This window comes from Cygnus olor, chromosome 1 (genome assembly GCF_009769625.2).
Source record: "Cygnus olor isolate bCygOlo1 chromosome 1, bCygOlo1.pri.v2, whole genome shotgun sequence".
Lineage (NCBI taxonomy): Eukaryota > Metazoa > Chordata > Aves > Anseriformes > Anatidae > Cygnus > Cygnus olor.
Window position 1 is genome coordinate 179169040 of NC_049169.1, and position 19152 is coordinate 179188191.

The 19152-nt window shown below is 41.8% G+C and overlaps 1 protein-coding gene across 4 annotated transcripts in view; it reads right to left on the reverse strand.

Annotated features, from left to right (window-relative positions):
- Positions 1–19152, reverse strand: part of LCP1 (lymphocyte cytosolic protein 1) — a 48230-nt gene that overhangs the window by 11185 nt on the left and 17893 nt on the right. For all 4 annotated transcript variants that reach the window (XM_040541918.1, XM_040541926.1, XM_040541902.1 and 1 more), the window contains exons 2-7: positions 10555–10637; positions 7677–7828; positions 6678–6807; positions 5405–5537; positions 4733–4814; positions 2627–2792 (exon numbers count right to left, since the gene is read on the reverse strand). In XM_040541918.1, coding sequence (XP_040397852.1) covers positions 2627–2792; positions 4733–4814; positions 5405–5537; positions 6678–6807; positions 7677–7828; positions 10555–10621 — 730 coding nt within the window. In that variant the 5' untranslated portion in view covers positions 10622–10637. The remainder of the gene's footprint in view (positions 1–2626; positions 2793–4732; positions 4815–5404; positions 5538–6677; positions 6808–7676; positions 7829–10554; positions 10638–19152) is intronic.

Here is a 19152-nt window from a genome sequence, read left to right on the forward strand (position 1 = left end):
ATACTACCTTGACATGTTTCTCCTGTCTTTTGTAATTTCTTGAACAAAATGGGGATTTGCTACATAAAAGAAACAGTGGAAATCTAATATATCTAGAGTTCCATAGATAATTTCATACAGGGTACTATAGGATTAAACTGTAACAGAATGGGAAAATAGAAACATTTTAAAGTAGACACTGCATTTTGTGAAGAGAAGAATGCTAACGCTGAGAGAAGTACACTGGAAGACGGATTCTAGTGGAGTATATCATGGATGGATTTTTGGATAAATGTTTTATTAAAAAAAATATTATTTCAGCACAAATACTAGCAATGTGCAAAAAAATATGACATTATTCACTAGGTGGCATAGTTAATACAAAAGACAGTCAGGAAATCAGACAGGAAGAACTAGATGGCAGTCAGTAACAGAAAATGAGTGAAATTCAATAGTACCATGTTCAAAGACACTCACTGGGGAATTAATATAAATACCCCCTATTAGCTAAAAGCTTCTTATTACGAACAGAAGATGAGCACAACCTGACTGTATTAGGTGTCTTCTGAGCTAATCTGAGCCACTATGTGATATGACCAGAGAAAAACAAACATGATATTAGTGCACCCCGGGTATTTCCCATAGAGGTTGGGATGTATTACTGCCTTGGTACTAGCTGCTGTGCTGGGTCTGGCTGGGATGGAGTTACCTTTCCCTGCAGCAGCCCATGCAGTGCTGTGCTCTGCACTTGTAGCTAGCACGGCACTGGTATCACACCAGTGTTGTGTCTGTGACTGAGCAGTGCTGGCACAGCATCAGGGCTCCCTCCAACCCCCCCCAGAGCCAGCAGGCTGGGGGTGGGCAAGAGGTGGGGAGGGGACACCACCAGGGCAGCTGTCCTAAACCGACCAAAGGGATATTTCATGCCTTGTGGTGTCACACTCGGCAATAAAAGGTGGGAAATGGGACGGAGAGGGGGGGCTCTCGTTATGAAGATGTCTGTCCTCCCAAACAACCACTACGTGCATTGAGGCCTTGCTTCCTGGGACGTGGCCAGACTTCGCTCGTTGATGGGAAGTAGAGAATATTTCTTTATACTTCTCTCTGTACTTCTGTGCTGCCTTTGCTTGTTTTTTCCCCTCTCTTTTCCCTTAATTAAATTAACCTTATCTCAACCTATGAGCCTTTTTCTTCTTTCCAGCATACTTTCTTCTTCCCCCCCTCTTCTTTTGAGGAGGGGGAGTGAGAGAGTGGTTGCGGTGGAGTTTGGCTGCACTGGAGGGTAAAACCAGCACAGCTGCTCTTGTGAGGTCTTTGGGAATACAATAGCCCTTATTCAAGAAGGAGGAATTTCACCTGGAACAGCCGTAGAGGAAGGCTATCAGTAAAAGAGAGAACCTGAAAATAAATTGTAATGATGATGGTTTGTCTACCCCTACAAACTGAAGTCTGAGATGAGAGGTAAAGAAGAAAATACCATTAAGGGAAAAGATCTACTAAACTGGGTACGGCTGCCAGCTTGACCATCATTGCTACGTAACAAAGGAATGGGAACTGGGAATTCTGGAAACTGGTCTCTCTGGCTATGAAAGGGTTAGAAGATGCAAGGGGTGAAGCAATGAAGGTAATACTTGCAGGAGGTACGGTAACAGAAGGGAAGTGGTGCCACTACTGGCTGAGCAAACTATCCAGAGAGGCAGGAAACAAAGCATCAAGAAGTGATGCCATGTAGACTGTGTACACACCCACAGCTTCCCACTGAAGCAAGTTCATGGAGAACTTTGGTACTGGCAAGACACATCTGGAGCGTTGTGTCCAGTTTGGGACTCCCCAGTACAAGATACACTGATGACTGCAGCAAGTTCAGCAGAAGGACATCAAGATGTTGGGCTGAGTACGTGACACATGAGAAGAGGTTGGGAAAATTGGGTTTGTTCAGCATGGAAAGAGGTCTGAGAGGGGAATTAACTACTGACTTCAACAACTACAGAGGGGATGGAGCTGTATTTTCCCTATATACACAGCAAAAGGACAAGAAGTTGCAGCACAAGTTGGAGGAAGGGAAATTCCAATTAGACATAAGAAACAAAATCACAGTGAGAGTGGTTAGCACTGGAACGGGTTGCTCAGAGACCACAAGAGAAGGCCCTAAACAACCTCATTAACTTGGAGGCTGGTCCAGCTGGTGGTTGGATGCCAGACCAGAGGTCCCTTCCAGCCTAAATTATTCTGTGATCATATAAATCAAATTTTGCCAAGAAAAGGAGAAGATTGGCACTGGTTTCATCAAAAGCAAGAAAAAAGTAAAGCTTCCTGAATGCAGTGTAGCATTTCCTTGATCCCAGATTTAGACAGAATTAATTTTGTGTCAACCAGAGTGCCAAAACACCAATATACCTGGGTGTAGGCCATCAATCCTCACCAAATGAGCATGAAATTGGCTTTGCACATACAAGCCTACATACACCCCTGGAGTTTGGAGTGCCAGAACTTGTGGAAGGCAAGGGATATGACAACAATCAAAAAGACAGTCAACACAGACGTGGATAAAAATTTGAATTAAGACTTTTTTTTTAAGAAAAAAAGCTGTATTAAGAAGACTGTTCAGTAATAACAATACAGCACTGAAACCACGAGCCACACATACCTTCATTCCTGCTGATCTCTATGTCGGCAAAGAGCCCAATTTTGATGACTTGCCATAAAAGACCCAAAACCAGGTAAGGTTTCCCTTCTTTTAAGTCTTCAGCTCCAATGTTAACAACATGGCACCCAATGGCTGAAGCAGAGTTCAGAGCCAGGTTCAGATTTTCCTAGGGAAGAAAGAGAAGGTCTGAATGATACAATAACTGAAGAGCTGAGGGTACAAGAAGGGAACACAGGCAAAACTACTAAAATCTGCAAGCAACTTCACTGGTACAAGTGGGCCCAGTGCTGGGCGTAGGGAGCAGGGGAACCCAGAATCTCCTAGAATTACAAATAAATTCTTAGTCCCAACGCAAAGGTGGAAAGGATCCTTTTGACAAAGATAAAACTCTTGGATGCCTGGTCTCACTATGTCACAAGGCACTGGAGCTCAGAGCACGTCTGTACTCGCAGTGATGTTCTGGCTCAGTCCTGGTGTCACAGCCAGGCTCTCTTCCTACCCACACTGGTAAGGCACAAACACAAGTTCAAATTCAGACCTGGCTTCAGCATGGGGTAAACTCTCCTCCACTCAATCTTGCACTCCTACAGGAATGAGGGAGCTGACCAGCAGGTACTCCAGATAAGCAAACGCCCTAACAGCCAAAATACAAGTAAGTGTCTAGTTGGCAACGTATACAAAAATACTTGGTTTTAAGAATCAGTACGAATAAACCTGTTGTATTTTTAACCTTGGGATTAAGCCACGGTCAGAACTGGTCAGGCCTGGGTATTTTCTTTTTGAGTATTGGGGTGTGGAGCCCTGGGCTGGGAGTGTTTAGTGGAGGCAAAGGGCTTCTGTAATTCACAGTGAGGGGCAGGAAGAAAATGATGCTTCACCACTTCCTTCCCATTTAAAACAAAGGGTGTAAGAAAATCTGACCCACAGTTATGCAATATTCAGAGAGGAGGCTTGTTAAACAGGGAAAGTAAAGCAGACAAAAAAGCCTGGCAAATACCATTTATCACACAGATTTGCAATATTCACCTGAATTTCACCGCTGCTAGCACGACAAAGAGATTTGATTAGATACAAAATGCATGGAGATACACAGTGTAAATTCTCATAAACTGGAAAAATTGGAGCATTTCAAATTAATTATATTTTCTCCACCAGACAGCTGTAAAAGGGTTAAGTTAAAGTGGAAGCTATATTGATCAAATCATGTCTACATGTGACAGGGATTGATCTGGGCTGCATCACTAAGTGATGCTGCTGACCAAAACGATTAGAACTGAAAAATGTGGTATACAGCATAAAAATCCAATTTAATGGCTTCTGAGCTTACTTGAGCCTGGCTAATGTTCCATCTAATCAGAGTAGCTGAGGGCTAAACTGGGTTAGGTTCACATCCATTCCAAATATCTATTTATATTCTGTACTCAGATATATGGACTCCGTTCATATAAAAATACCTCTCTATATACTGCTGTGTGAGAAACACAATAAACGTTAAATAGGTGAAAATTCACCTTTTTGTTCAATTTTAAAATCATATCTATGTGTACATAATAGCAATAAAGAAGGGATTCAGTTTTCAAGGTGAAAAAGTACAGATTATAAAGGACAGGCAAGGACTCTGGTTCCGCCACAGGCATGTAGCACCACAGTGCTGCCTGGACCACAGTTAGTATTTGGGTGAGGGCCTCAGACTGCAACAGGACAGCTGTGAATTTAAGTAAGTCCAAGGCCATGCCTGGGTGACGTGGAAGGGGGGATTCAGCTTTCTGAGAGTTACTGCAGCTGGAATTTGTCATCAAATTATCTCATTGTTCTTGCATTCATATGGCATCTTCCACAGAAGTATCCAAAGCTTTGACCTGGTAAATATTTATATACTGGTTTAAGGACAAATACAAAATTTGTCTAGTCAGATTATTCAAATGTTTCCAAAAAAAAAAAAACAGAAATCTAAACCCTCTTTACCATGTAATGCTGAGCATCTCACTTTGCCACAAATAACTTTGAGTGATTGTTTTGTGCAGGACCATCTGCAGCCTCTGCTCTAAGTGTTTACACTGGAGCATCCTAAGTGAAGAAGCAAGGAATCCTGTTACATTTTTGTACCTGTATTGTGAAGGGTGTGAGTTTCTTCTTGTTTATTGTTCTCTCATCAATGGTATCCGGGACTGAAAAGTTGATCATCTTACTGGAAAAAAAAGAAAAAAGAAAAAAAAAAAGAAAAACGCTAGTAGCTGCACATGCACAAAATGCAGATAGAGCTTTTGTCACTAGACTGAAGAATTCAATTAAAGAGGGGGAGAGTTACTAAGTGAACACAGATAGTCAGCCTCTGCCTTTTACATATACATTAACACATGCAATACTTGAGCAACTATTTTGAGTCACATGCCAAATGTGCTATAAATGCCAGGCAAGAATACCATAACGTAAAGTTGTACAAGAAGTTTCTTTTGCAGAAATTGCTGTGAAACCACTCACTAACTTATGCTGATTCGTGTGAAACCCAAAAAGCCCTTGAACAAAAATAGAAACAAGTAACTACTCAGGGCAAGTTTCACTGAATTCATCTCATTTTACAGGTCTGGAGGCAAAGAAAAACTCATTTAAATTGAAAGAAGCTTTATCTTTATGAAGAGAAAAGGAGCAACAAAACTAGACCCGAATCTGCAAAGATTCCTGAACCTAACTGTAAAGTCAGCAGCTTCCATGTAAGCAGTGGTGTGTGTTTCTGCAGGCTTATGGTTTGCATTTATGAGAAATACAGGTATTATTTACCAAAGCACTATGCCATCACCAACCGCCTGGAAGAGATCATCTGTTTCTGGATTCATTGGGACCACGTGTTTACAGTCAGGGTCCTTCTCAAGAGCTTTGTTAATCCAGTTGACGAAGGCATACTTTTCTTCCTCTGTGGACACAACACCAAATCCATCAGTTTGCTGTGTTACATCTCCACCATCATTTTACTTTCAAAGGCGGGACTTGTGGGGGAAAAGACTCCTGAATCTGAATGTGACTAATTACAGAACTTCTACAAGGGAAGAAGGCTCTGAGGAGACAGGCAAAAGGTATGAGGTTGTGAAAGTCATGAAAGGATGAAGAAGGATGTATGGGGTGACCGACCACAGCTGTTGTGAGGGGAGCAGAACTTAATCTTGTCACGAAGGGAAGCAGGGGGTATCATTTATTCTGTACAAGTGGGTTCTGTACTTCAGCTGAGTGAATCAGCGAGCTGTGTAACTGTTCATCCCTAAGTTAATCAAGAGAATGCAAATATATGTCTTCCTGAATTAGCCAGACCAGTATGGGGGAATATACATGGCTCAGCCCAGTAAAAAGTAGAAAATCTGAAAAATAAACAAAATGAGTTGACAAGAGCAATGGGCTTCAGTACATTCAACCCTCCATATTCCTTTCCACTGAATGGGGTTGCCCATTGTCATGAGGGTGAGCATGTTATAGAGATGGGTAATTAAATTCCCATGATTCAACTGTATGTTGCAATAGCTACGCTCTGCTAAGCATAATTTGCATTTACACAGTGATTTGAATGCATTGAGCCCTGGTGGGGTTATGCCCTCTTTAGCAAAAAGGTCAGGAACCATTTGGTTGCAGGTTTACAGAGGGACTACTATAGAAGAGGGAAAATGTACGAAGAAATGGGTTAGCAATAGCAGGGATCCCTTGCCTTGCCTTGCTGGTGAGCAGGGACAGCAAAGGGTCAGAGTCTTCATGCAGCTGAAGCCATGTCAGGAGGCTACAAGGCTTTCCTGATGGGGGAAGCTAAGGCAGATGGAGCTTTCTTCTGTAGTCCCAGCTCTGCCCACTCCAGTAAAGCAGCTCACACTATTTTTGACAAGGATCTGACTCTGGTGTTTTGTCACTTTCACAACTCTTTGCCTCAAATCATCTTCTCCTGAGCAATCTCTACAGCTGCCAAACCTCACAGAAGCCAAAGCCCCTGGATTTGCACCAAGATAAGGTGCAGACAAATCCCCATGAGGACATTTGCTCCTGGCTGCTACCAGCATAGGGCCCCTGTACCTACCTGAGTAAGAGTGTTGTGTGCCAGCACTGGACTGCTCTGACATCCCACCAATAGCACAGATCCCCTCCTTTTTGTTGATTTGTTTTCGGAATGACTTAGCAACATCGTCACTCTTCAGGTTTTGGAAAATCTTTCAAGCAAAAGAGACAGATTAAAATTTTCAGAGAGTTAAACCAAGCTTTTTTAAACCCTCTGCTTTACACATATAGAAGTACAGCTTGTGTGCTATTTAGTAGATTTCTGTGTAATAACTGTTATCTGCTCTTATATTTTCAAAGCCATGAACAAAGATCAGCTAAGTGACAGAAGCATATATGGTGTGAAACTACATAGCTGAAGTTTTCAGGAGGAGTGCCTTTGAAGTTTTCAGTTTGAGAAAAGGACAAATAAAAATCTGTTTCTCCATCCCAAGGGAAATTTTAGCATTTGCTTTTGTCACAGTTCAGGCCAGAAAAAAGAAGTGTTTTTTTTTGTTTGTTTTGTTTTGAATAGAAAAAATATCCCATAAAGTTTTCATTTTCAATCTGTTGAAATTTTTCATATCCATCTAGCCATAGTATTATCTTCTTGCAACTTATAACTGAAAAACTTCATCCCATTGCCTTAACCGAACTGAAAGTTATTAAGTCTGTTCAATACATACTGCATTCATTTAATTTGTCCCAGTTAACTGCAGGATTTCTAGTCTGGTTACAACCTGCTCTTGCCTTCTCCAGCAAGGGAACACATTGCCCAAATGATATGCCCATGAGACCCTGTGCTCATGGCTCTCCTGTGCCCCAGGGACCACCCCGAACACCACAGATAATGAAAACATTTTGGGGAAAACCAAATATTTACCCACAGAAAAGGTCAGTTTTGTGGAAACTATTCTCAGCTAAAACATTGAACTGAAAATTCCCAACAAACTCTATTATTTAGAAGTGGTCTGTTTTTGTGTGTGAGTGTGTGTGTTTTTCCTTCTTCTGTATTTATCCTCTAAAATAATATCTCACTTACTGAAATAAATTCATCAAAGCTGATCCTGCCATCCTCTGTGGTTGTCAAATTCTGAACAAGTTCTCTGGCTTTATATCCTGGGAGAGGGAGGTTGGCTGCCTTCAACACATCCGTTAAATCGTTGGCATGGATGAAGCCGTTCCCACTAATATCTGCAAAAATTAAAACGAACGTTTAGATTCTCTACCAGCCCAATGAAATTTTCTGCACACAAAGGCTGTTGCTTTTATTTCACCTGAAGAAGTGTACATTATATATAAAGATTTGTTATCCTGAAGTTCATTATTTTCAACCACTGCAGTGGCATTTACACCCCAAAAAATTTACCATCACCATTTAACAAACAAAAACTCATGCTGGTGAATTTACACATTTTAGACACATAATAATATTTTAACAAAGCTATATTTAGATGGATACAATTGATTTTTCAGAGTTTACATACAGAAAAACACATAAGTGGTTTACGAAGAGATTATCCTGCCTACAGAGCAGCTAAGAGGTGATAATGAGTTACACACTACATCTGCATATATTCATAGATGTAACTTGTGATTTTGGCCTGTTTTTTGCATCTAATATCATCGCAAGTCATGAGTTAAGAGGTTTGGAAATGCATATGTGTATTGGGTTCACATTTGCAAGGGCTTGGAAGCAGGGGGCCTGCAGAGGTGGCCTCTGTGAGCAGAGCCCAGCAGCTGCCCCATGTCAGATCAGAGCCAGCTCCAGATGGCTCCACAGGGACCCGCCACTGGCCAGAGCTGAGCCATGAGTGACTCTTGTTGGGCCTCAGGGAGAGCAGATTGAAGAAAGGGAAACAAAAAACTGTTGTGCAACAGCAGCTGGGAGAGAGGAATGGGAACCAGCCCTGCAGCCCCAAGGTCAGTGCAGCAGGAGGGCAGGAGGTGCCCCAGGCAGGCAGCAGCAGTTCCCCTGGGGCCTGTGGAGAGGCCCCTGGTGGAGCAGGCTGTCCCCCTGCAGCCCATGGGTCCCACATGGAGCAGATCTCCACGCTGCAGCCCGTGGAGGAGCCCCCGGTGGAGCAGGTGGATGTGGCCTGGAGGAGGCTGCGGCTCACGGAGAGCCCCCGCAGGAGCAGGTCCCGGGCCGGAGCTGCAGCCCGTGGAGAGGAGCCCACGCAGGAGCAGGGGTCTGGGGGTGCCAGAATCCCGTGGGAGGGACCCCACGTGGAGCAGGGGCAGAGAGGGACCGTGAGGGAGCAGCGGAGACGAAGCATCAGGGACTGACCGCAGCCCCCATTTCCCGTTCCCCTGCGTCACTTGGGGGGAGGAGGTGGAAGAGGCTGGATGGGGGGAAGGTGTTTTTGGTTTGTTTTCTGTTTCTCACTGTTCTAATCTGCCTGTGATAGACAAAAAAAAATTATTAATCTCCCTATGCTGAGTCTGCTTTGTCCATGATGGTAATTGGTTGGTAATCTCCCTGTTCTTATCTCAGCCCTTGAGCCCTTTCCATCGTATTTTCTCCCCCTCTTCCTTTGAGGAGGGGGAGTGAGAGAGCGGTAGTGGTGGAGCGCAGCTGCCCAGCAGGGTAGAAACACTACAATTCTTTTTGGAACTGCGCTTAAAATAAAAACGTGTATGTTCCTCTGGGATGGTGCAGACATGGACAGTCCTGCTGAGCCTTTTGCAAGATCCAGGGTAAGATTTTATGAGATTATTAATTTAAGTTAAATAGTTCTTCTCTACCAGTTTGTGAAAATCTCCACACAGAAAAATAAATAAATAAACAAATAAATAACAACCCTTACTCTATTGCATGGAGAGCTTCTGTTAAAACACTGTATATTTATATAGAGTGTTATATATATAGTTTAAAATGTAATATATAGTATATACATACTCAAAAATAGGTTTGTATTCATTTTTTTATATATCTATTTCTTATTCTGCAGTCTTTTTTCCCCAGCCCACAGGCAGAGGTGATTTCAAAGAGGCAGGTGTCAATTTCCTGTGTGGTGAGCTGCAAACTGAGTTGTTGCAGGCTGCAAAAAGGGCTGAGCCCTTAGCTGTCAGCATCTGCAGCTTGGATTAATACAGATTGCAGAGAGCATCCTACCCATCTCTGAAGTCATACAACAAAAGGATCTGGACTTGGAGAGGGAAATGTCTTGAAAAGGAATGAGAGCATCCTTCCAGACTTTGGGTACAGTCCAGTGCTTTAGGTACACTGGCACACACAATGACCAGGTGTTTCAAATTTTGCCTGAACTGCTGTGTGCTCAGAAATGAAAAGATCATCACCTGAATCAGTAAGGACAACTGATAACACATAATCCAGTAAGGCTGACGGATCAATACAAGTAAGTCAGCTGTGAGAAACACAAGGACTTTTTCTGAGGATTTGGGTAGACAGTGACAGATCCGCATGACTTTAAGGGAAACAAATCAGTGGAGACCTTTGAAGGCTCATAAAGGAAACACACAGTTGAAAAATAACTAGGGCTTAAAAGGTCACAGTAAAGGGATTACAAATTTTGCAGCTATTTGCACATTTGTTCCCTGCAGACCCTGCCTCCCTGGGAGTACTCAATTTGCATTAAAGTAAAAACCTATTCTTTTCCAAATCATTTTCCAGGAGTAAACAGCATTTTTAGGAAAACACTTCCAAGTATTTCTAACATGGTTTTCTGTATAGGTGTTTTTTCAAGTTATTTCATAGTATCTGCTGTTACGCCTCTAGTACTGCTCTGCAGTGTGCTACTGTGATTTTGGCTGGGAGGTCTGCAGGAGCAGGCAGGACTTGCTGTGGTTTGTGACACAGCAGATCAGCGCTGGTGTAAACTCCGTTTCAGCATGGATGGTCGGCGTTGGAGCAAAGAGCCAGCTACAACTTCACACTCCTTTCTGGTCGTACTCACCCACTTTGCTGAAAGCCTCCCGGAGCTCTGCCATCTCCTCCTCTGAGAAGTGTGCTGTCGACGCCATGCTTTATCTGTAAAATCTGCAAGAGGAAAGCACTCATTTTCGTGCGGTTCCCTTTTGGGTTTGTAATCATCACAAAAAGGAGGGATTTTCATTATGGATTTAAATTTTTTTTTTGAGTTAACAGCATGGATCCAAATTGTCATAGCAGTTCTCCATAACTGAATGCCCAGTTCCTGCATCCCAAAACCAAGTGATGGGTTAAAATCCCGAGTACCTGAGGTATAAATCCATGTCACTCCTGTTGTTTTGCCAAATCCTACTCAAAATCCCAACAGCTTTGCTTACACTAACTTCACTGGAATTAAATCCTACTCCTCAGTTTTGTTTCTTATGGAGAAAAGCAAACAAAATTATGCTGTTTTGTTGTATTTCCCCTTTTGGACACATGACTCGCCATAGCGCAGGGTGTTTCTTCAGCAGCCCTGGCAGCACTGCCTACTTACTCCCTGAGCTCTAGTTTGCAGATAACACTCTGGCTCCCTAGTAAGGAGGCAGGTCACCCTTAGGGGGTCAATGAATGGAGGGAGGCACCTTCACAAGGAGTTGGAGCACCAGGGTGGGCTTCCCAGATGGATGTCTCTCCTTCTGGCTGTAGGGAGAGGTTAGGGACTTGCCCACTGAAGAAGTGCCTAAGATTAGGTAGCACTTTAGGGATGGATGGCTGGAAGAAGTTTTCCTGCCTTTCCTTTCATCAAAGCCATGAGGAAGGGTTAGACTGGACTTATTTTGATTATTAAAAAAGGTGCCTAGAAATGGAAAATTTACTTCTGCTCGTTACATCATCCAACACAATGCCATAAGATGCACTTTATACTAACCCCTCTGCTTTTCACTGCACCTACTGTCCCTCACATCTCTTCGTGGAGGAAACTATTCAGAAGAAAAGCTATTTATTATTCTGTATTTGTGAGAATGACTTTAGTGTCTTATGTCTTTTTAAGTATTAATTAAGCAAACAACTATTTAAATAAAATAGAATGGAAACCTGAGTTGATCTTGGAAAGGGGTGGCTGCAGTTGCAGTGTTTAAATTAAAAAAAAAAAAAAGAAATCAGAAAAGAAATTCAGAAATAGCACATTCCCAGACTAAAAGCACCATTGCATTCTAGATACTTGGATTCCAAACTTTATATAAACATATTCAGGCAAGAATTAAAAAATAGCAGATTTTCTACAGCCCTCTACAAACACAGAGAGTTGTGCACAGTGTATCTAGGCTTCACATTTAATGCTTTCCTGAACTCAGGTATTGATTCCTTATTAATGAGCATCACTATGGAAATGGGTTTGAAATTGCCCAAAGGCAATCTCATGTACTTGGCTTTTTGTCTGCTCTCTCCCAGTGCTATCATGCTTTAGCTGCCTCATCACTGTGATTTTGGGGTAAGGCCTAGAAACAGCTTCCAGAGAAACGTCTGTTCAGCCACTACCTACAAATTCTATAAGGAATAGAGCATAGTCCATACGTCAATGGCTCTCAGGGCCTGTGCAGTTTTCAGCACAATGGGGCTGATGATTGCTATTGAAGTACTGAGTAATTCCAATGGTACTTTCAAGGATTGTCTGTAAAAATCCCTGTGATCCACTAAGAATGTGGGTTATATATATTTGGGCACCATGAAATCCATAGTCTTCCTCTCATCTGTTATATGCTTATCTATTTTCTGCATGATTCCTCTCTACTACTCTTTTTTCTTCATATTTTTGCAGCATGCGGGTTACCTAAGAACCTCCTGGACAAAGCTCCTGGAAAATCCATATTCCGCAGCAAGATCATCCATTCCTCTCCAGTCATTTTATCACGCAATACAATTTGTAACACAACTTTTAATAGCACTAAAGACTCTAGAGCATTAACAGGGAAGAAACACAACAGGATGTTGCCTACTACTTTTGCAAAGAGTTTTATAACCTCTAGCAAAATTTATCACCAACCTAAGCTGGTCTTTTTTTGATTGCACCCAACCTGTTAAATACAGAATCCTATTAATAGTACGTATTTTTTACATGAGCGTATACTAATAATACATAACAGGATGAGGGTTTTTGCTGCAGTGCACCCTTCTGACATCTTTATTTAGGTCAGTATTGTCCATTCTTTTGTAAAGGTGGCCACACTTAGCAGGGAACCCTGAACTCAGGGAGAGAACTGGTCCTATATCACCCAAGGATTGGTTGTACTTGAATGATGGAGGCACTGAGAAGGCCTGCTCCAAATCACACTATTAAAAGTCATTATCATTTTTGAAATTGTTTAGGCAGTAAAATAGAACATGGGAAAATCAAGAGAGAGAGGCAGCTATAAAAGTCCAAAGCAACAGACAGGAACAGACAGCAAACGAGCAAATATATTTTTTACGAGCTTCTTTTCTGTATATAAACTGCCTACTTTGCTCTGATCATTAAAAGTAAATTATATTTAGACACATAGAAATGCAAAATGCTTCTGGATAATGGTATGGAAGGTCAGGCCCTATATCTTCCTTCTGATTTTATCAGCCAAGACCAGAATAATTTGCTTCTAGAGGTCAAACACTTCCAGCACCTCGCTGTCCTCAATGCAAAGTGAAATACCTTGGGCACCCAATCAAGAGAATTATCTAACAGCTCTAGGAACGATCCAATTACTGATAATCCGTAAGGCATTGTAAGTACACATCTCTGCTCCAAAACATTTGCAAAATCAGTGCGATGAGACGGATGCAGAGAAAAAAATACAGAGAATGATACAGGAGCAATGACATCGAGCACAGGGATGGCAAGGAGCAGAAAGAAAAGCTGGGCAGGAGGGAGGGATAGCAAGAGGGAAGGGAATTTAAGAAGGAACAAATGTAAACACCAGCTTAGCTATCAGCACAAACGAGACTTTGAAGGTCATCAGCAGCTGGGAGGAAGGATCTTGAGTTTGGCATGGCTGAAGATCAGTGAAAGCACTGAAGTCCATCAGAGGCAACAAGATGAAAGTCAGCATATGCTTGGATGTGGAGGCAGGACGCTGACAGTGGAACTGCCAACAAGAAAGAAATGGAAGGTGATAAAAATTCAGAAGAACAATACTCCTTGAGACAGAGTGAGCTTCAGATCTTCATCAGAACACCTGAAATATACATTGCCTGGACGTGACACTTCATTCTTGTTTGCCAAACAGCAATAAGCCCACTATTGCAAAAGCAAAAAAGCTGTTGTGCAAATACACTCCTTGCTCAACACAAGACTGTTGAGTTACAGGTTTATGTAAAAAAGACAAAATGGTCTCACGTGAGCTGCTGAGAACTGTAAAAAACAGATATCAAAACAGCCTCTATGAAGCATTCTTTCTCCTGCTGTCATATCCAAACCAAACCATGCTATAAGCCTCTTTTTATTTGACCTTACAGAAGGATCTACTATCACACTGTTTTGGGAGATCTGATAACAAACTATTTTCTGTCAGGAATGTAAAGGAAGAACTAAAACCCTAACATTACTGTTAAATTGAAACACAGCACTATTGATGTACCTTCATCTCTTTCGATTTTGAGTCCAGAGCCTGCGAAGTGGCCTTGTTATGTATTACTTAGCAAAGTGTGCATTCACGATGCAATATAAATAATAAATGGCAAAGCCATTAAAACCTAAAGGTTTCCATGACTTATATTAAATGGTTACCTTGTTTCATATTTCCCTCCATTTCTCTGCTGTTTACGCTTTATTACAGGCAAGACAATGAAAACCTTGAAGACGTAAAACTGCACTTGATAGATACACTTAAAGTCTCACTTTCCCCCAAAGCAGAAAAGCAAATTTCATGAGGCAGCATTACATTCTACAAGCAGATAGTAAGTGATCAGGATCAACATAATCATGAATCTGGTGTTGATAAAATTGAATGAATGACTAATATCTACTCATTTTATACCATTAGGGTTTTATTTCGTTAATGCACTAGCACTTTGTTAATAACACGATTACCCCTCTAAGCTGTCGGAGAGTGACCAGATAATGGATTACACGTGTGTTCCCTGTCACAGAATTTCCCTAGTTCTTCCGCTTTCTTCTCTTCAAACTTATTTTTTCTGAAAGTGATGAAACACCAAGCATTTCAGTCTTGCGAAATACAGCTGTTAGAATTGCATGGGGAAGCACAAGACTGTGCCCCTTCCCCCCCCCTAAAAAAAGTCCCTACACACAAAATTGTGCCATTTGCTTTATTAGAGTTCACAGCTCTGGCTCCTTCTCTTTTCTGTTTCTTCTCTCATCCACAAATTCAGTTTCCAAATGTCTAGCTTTCCATAAGGGTTGTGGAGTACTTCCCCAGCTCTTTCTCTTCCAGCTGTTATCAGACAGGCAGGACAAGCATCCCTTTCCTGATGCAGAGCCTACCTGGGACAATGGCACCAGCAGGCAGAAAGAAGAGAAGTGCCCCTATAACTGCCAAGAAACTCTTGAGATACATCTGAAGTGCCAGAAAAATTATGAGGGAGTGGGGATTATATTGAAGATATTTATTCTTTATCCCATTCTTCTCGGGACCCTCCTCATTCCTGTTTGCTCATGGATATATCCCCAACAGGATATTCCATTCCAGAAATATTTCCCTCTATCTTTCTCTTATAAGGTCCCCCCCCACAAGTCCATATGTCCCCTGACACAACTACCACCCCTTTTTCGTGTATTTCTCTTCAAATTATGTCTCAATCAGCATATTTTCTACAGTATGGAAGGACTAAGGATGAGACAAGAGAAGATTTATGAATTGGGCTCTTTTAAGTGTTTTCCTGCCGGAGGCAAGTGTTGGCATTTTTGGTCTCACTAAGGAGCAAGAAAAAGAGAAATTCTTCAGTGGATCTCATGTTGAAAGAAGAATCAATGCTATAACCACAACAGTGTTCCCTAGAACTTCCTCAATTTCAAAGTTTCATCTTGCGCTCATTGACCAAAACAAAAAACAACTTTAACTAAAATGACCGAGGCAGAACCATCTTGTTGGCATTCAGCAAAACATACTGTTTTCCATAATCCAGAATAGTTTATCTCCCAATGAAACTTCATGTTCTTGGCACATGTGCTATTCTCATATATGCTCCTCATACATTTGTTAGTACCTATTGTTATTGTTACAGTTGTGATTAAAATAACATGCTTGCATCCCTGCACTAGCAGGGTGATCCATAATGCACACACAACCAAGTAGGACAGTAGCGTTAACACTACATTTCCTCAGAATTACTGCCAGTTTGGAGTAGTGATAATTTGTGGTGATGGCTCCAGGGAATCCAACCAGCTCAAACAAGCACACGGTCCCATCAGTGGCTTTTATTCTAGTTCGGTGTCACAGCTTCCAGCCAGATTGCATCAACACTTATTTGTGCGAGGTTTTTTTTTGTTGTTGTTTTGTTTTTCTGCTGGAGATGTATGATATAAACCAGAATCAGTATGTCTCTGTGCCTCCTTCCTCACTGGTTAGTTAGTCAGCTACCCAGCTACTCTCCGTAACTGATAGCATTAACAAATGCCATCAGGTTTTGAGCCACATATCAATTAGATGCATTTCTCACATAACAGCTTTGAAAATCATTGAAGATGTGTGAAGAATTGCAACATATTTGAACAAGTGCTGGGGTTCATTAAAAAGTTCATTTTTCAAGTCATGCATTTAGTGGTATGACTATTTGCCTATTTAAATAGCTATAGATACACACATAGATAAGAGGTTTTTCTAATTTCTTTAACAATGCTGAACTAAATTTTAAATCCTAAGGTAGAAACATACCTGGTTCTAATAGCAATAGATAATTAATCCAAATTCTCACAGTGGCTTCAATCTGAGTAGCATCTTGATGTTTAAATCATCATATGGAATACAAAGAGAAGTCTTTCTGAAGGTGTGGCAAATGGTTCCTCCCTGATACGTGTTAAAGATTCACAATTAAACCCACAATAAATGACAATCTTTGCCTCAAAAGCATTTTAAAAGTCAAGTGTCTGCAACAGCAAAATCTCAATGTGTATAAAGACACTGGGATTATTAAGGTGCACATATATTAATTCACTATGGATTTGAAGAAACACAGAGAGAAGACATTTACCACTGTTTATAAAACAACTTGGTGATGTTCCATGAGTTATTTTCTTAATGTTCCATTTTATAAAGGACTTTATTTGTCACTGCAGTGCCTGAGTCCTAAATCAAATACAAATCAACAGGCCTTAGGAAGGGAAAATCCACAGAATTTACAGAGGAATGGAGAACTCTTTCCAATATACTGCCCAGCAGTAGGGAGTGCTAGTCCTTCAGGGAAATTAAGGCATTCAGGACGTATTGCTGTGAACCCATAAATCTTGTCCTTATGTGTCAGATATATCCTACCAGGGAGATGTGTATATTGTATATATGCATGTATTGTTTACACAATCAGAGCCTCCAGAATTTTTCTTGAAAAAGGAAAAATGTTGGGCCAGTCTATCGTACATTTTTTGTTGGGTAACTTGTCTTTTCTGTCCCTTTACCAACAAAGCCTAGCTAGCTTTTAAGTGAAAACACATCCCCATAAAAATAGGAACAATTTTGATTTTTGAAGGCTTGTGGTGAAATTTTTTTTTTTTTTGACTAATGCTGGTTTCCAACCCAAGCCACACTAACTGACAGTTTCAGTCTTTCAGCAGATTTCCTATTCGGGAAAGAAAGCCCTGACCCACCCAGTCCCACCTTTGCTCACTACGGTGGGGGAAGAGGAGAACATCTCCTGGGGCTGCTTTGGATGCTGGTACGAGGAGCTACCCCACACCTGCCCCATCACGACCAGAGTGGCAGACTGGACACAAAATCCTGTGGCAGACAGATAAAAGCCTCCCTTCCTGTTCCCGTAAGGTAGTCATCATGCTGCAAAATGATGGCAGAAAGTCTGGTCACAACGTCCTGTGACTCAGACCCTGATGTCCTGCAAAAGCCCAGTATCTGATACAAGAAAAGGAGAGCATGGTTGGTGTTCCCAGCTCACTAGCAGGAAAACAGTTCCTACATGCATGGAAAATATTAATTATTATTATGATTGATTCTACCTACATTTACTGTAGGGTCTCTGGGTCTGCACTGGGGAACCACAGCAGCAAGTGGGACGGAAGGAGGCAGAATCTTCTTGAGCCCATTCCCTCTGAAGAAAAATTCGGCTTTATGGCACGCTTCCCCGAGTCCCCTCCAGTTTGCCTCATCTCTGCCTGTTTCTCCCTGTGTTCACACTGCCTCTGCGCTTGTTGGCAATTAATGCTCGCTGTTAATTCATCACAGCGAGCAACTTTGAAACGGTGCGAGCTCAACCAATGCAAGCCCCAGAGCGATTTATTTCCTGTCCTGCAGCTTTCCCCTTTGATGACTGAAAAGATGCACAGTGACCAGTGCAGAGCCCTACAGCACAGCTGGATTCAGGATGCTAAATGCCATTTCAATTTTTTTTATAAATATTTTTCTTTTTGAGGAATATTTTACTTTTTGTATCAGCATTTCACTGGAGTCTGATGTTTTGCATAAAGGGATAAGAAAATGAAAATCAGCTGCATTTCTGAACGCATTATAATTTCCTGACCTCCCCCCTCCCTGTTACTTCTTTCTGAAGTTATTTCATAATTTTAAAAAAATATATAGTAATTATTTTTACTGTAGATAGCTCTGCTCATGCTATGCAGCTGAGTGTTAGGCTGCTTATAACTTTAGTTAGAAAGGAACAGGATTTAAAAAAATTGGTGGCATAATAAAACATGATGGAGTGCAAGGTAGATTTTGTGGGCAGGGAAGAAGCACTACTAGTCTTGCTTAAATACAAGTTGTATATAGGACCTCAAACATTTAGTAGCCGTAAAAGTATTCACTCCAAACTCTTACTTGATTTCAATTGAGGAAGCAGATTCAAAAATCATAATGTAACAGAATACCTGCTCTTGTTTTGATTTTTTGTTGTTGTTTTGTTTTGTTGTTTTTTTAACTATTGTGTGCGCACTTTCTTCAGCTTCTGAGCTAAGTAAATCTGGACCTCACGGTCAGGACTGACGCAGAAATCCCCACCGTCACTACCAGCAGGTACTTCCCAGTCCCTCCTGCCTCTAGCATCCCTTCTTGGCGGAGTTTCCCACCACGGAGGGGGTTTCCTCGTCTCCCCTTCACCCAGGAGAGCCCCATCCCCGATGCCAGCACCTCTGCAGCTCTTCTGGCGCCATCTTGAGAGGGCGAACCGCTCCTGTCTGACAAGCAGGCAGGGGGGAAGGTGGTTCATGCTGGAGCGTCTCCACACAAGAGATTTCAGGGTGTTTATCAAGATGAAGAGCCACCTGCTGAGCACCCACCTGCACCTTTGACAGCAACATTTCATCTACCATTTGACAGAGATCATCTTCACTTGGTACCTGCAGCAGTGAGGGGTCAGTCAGCCAACGTGACTGCCAACACTACGAAAAAACTTAGGTCCTGTTTGTTTGAAAAGGCAACTTCCCCGCAGGCTTATGGGTCAGTTTACAGTGTTCAAACCAAATGCACATAGTGAGGAAACCACTATCTAACAA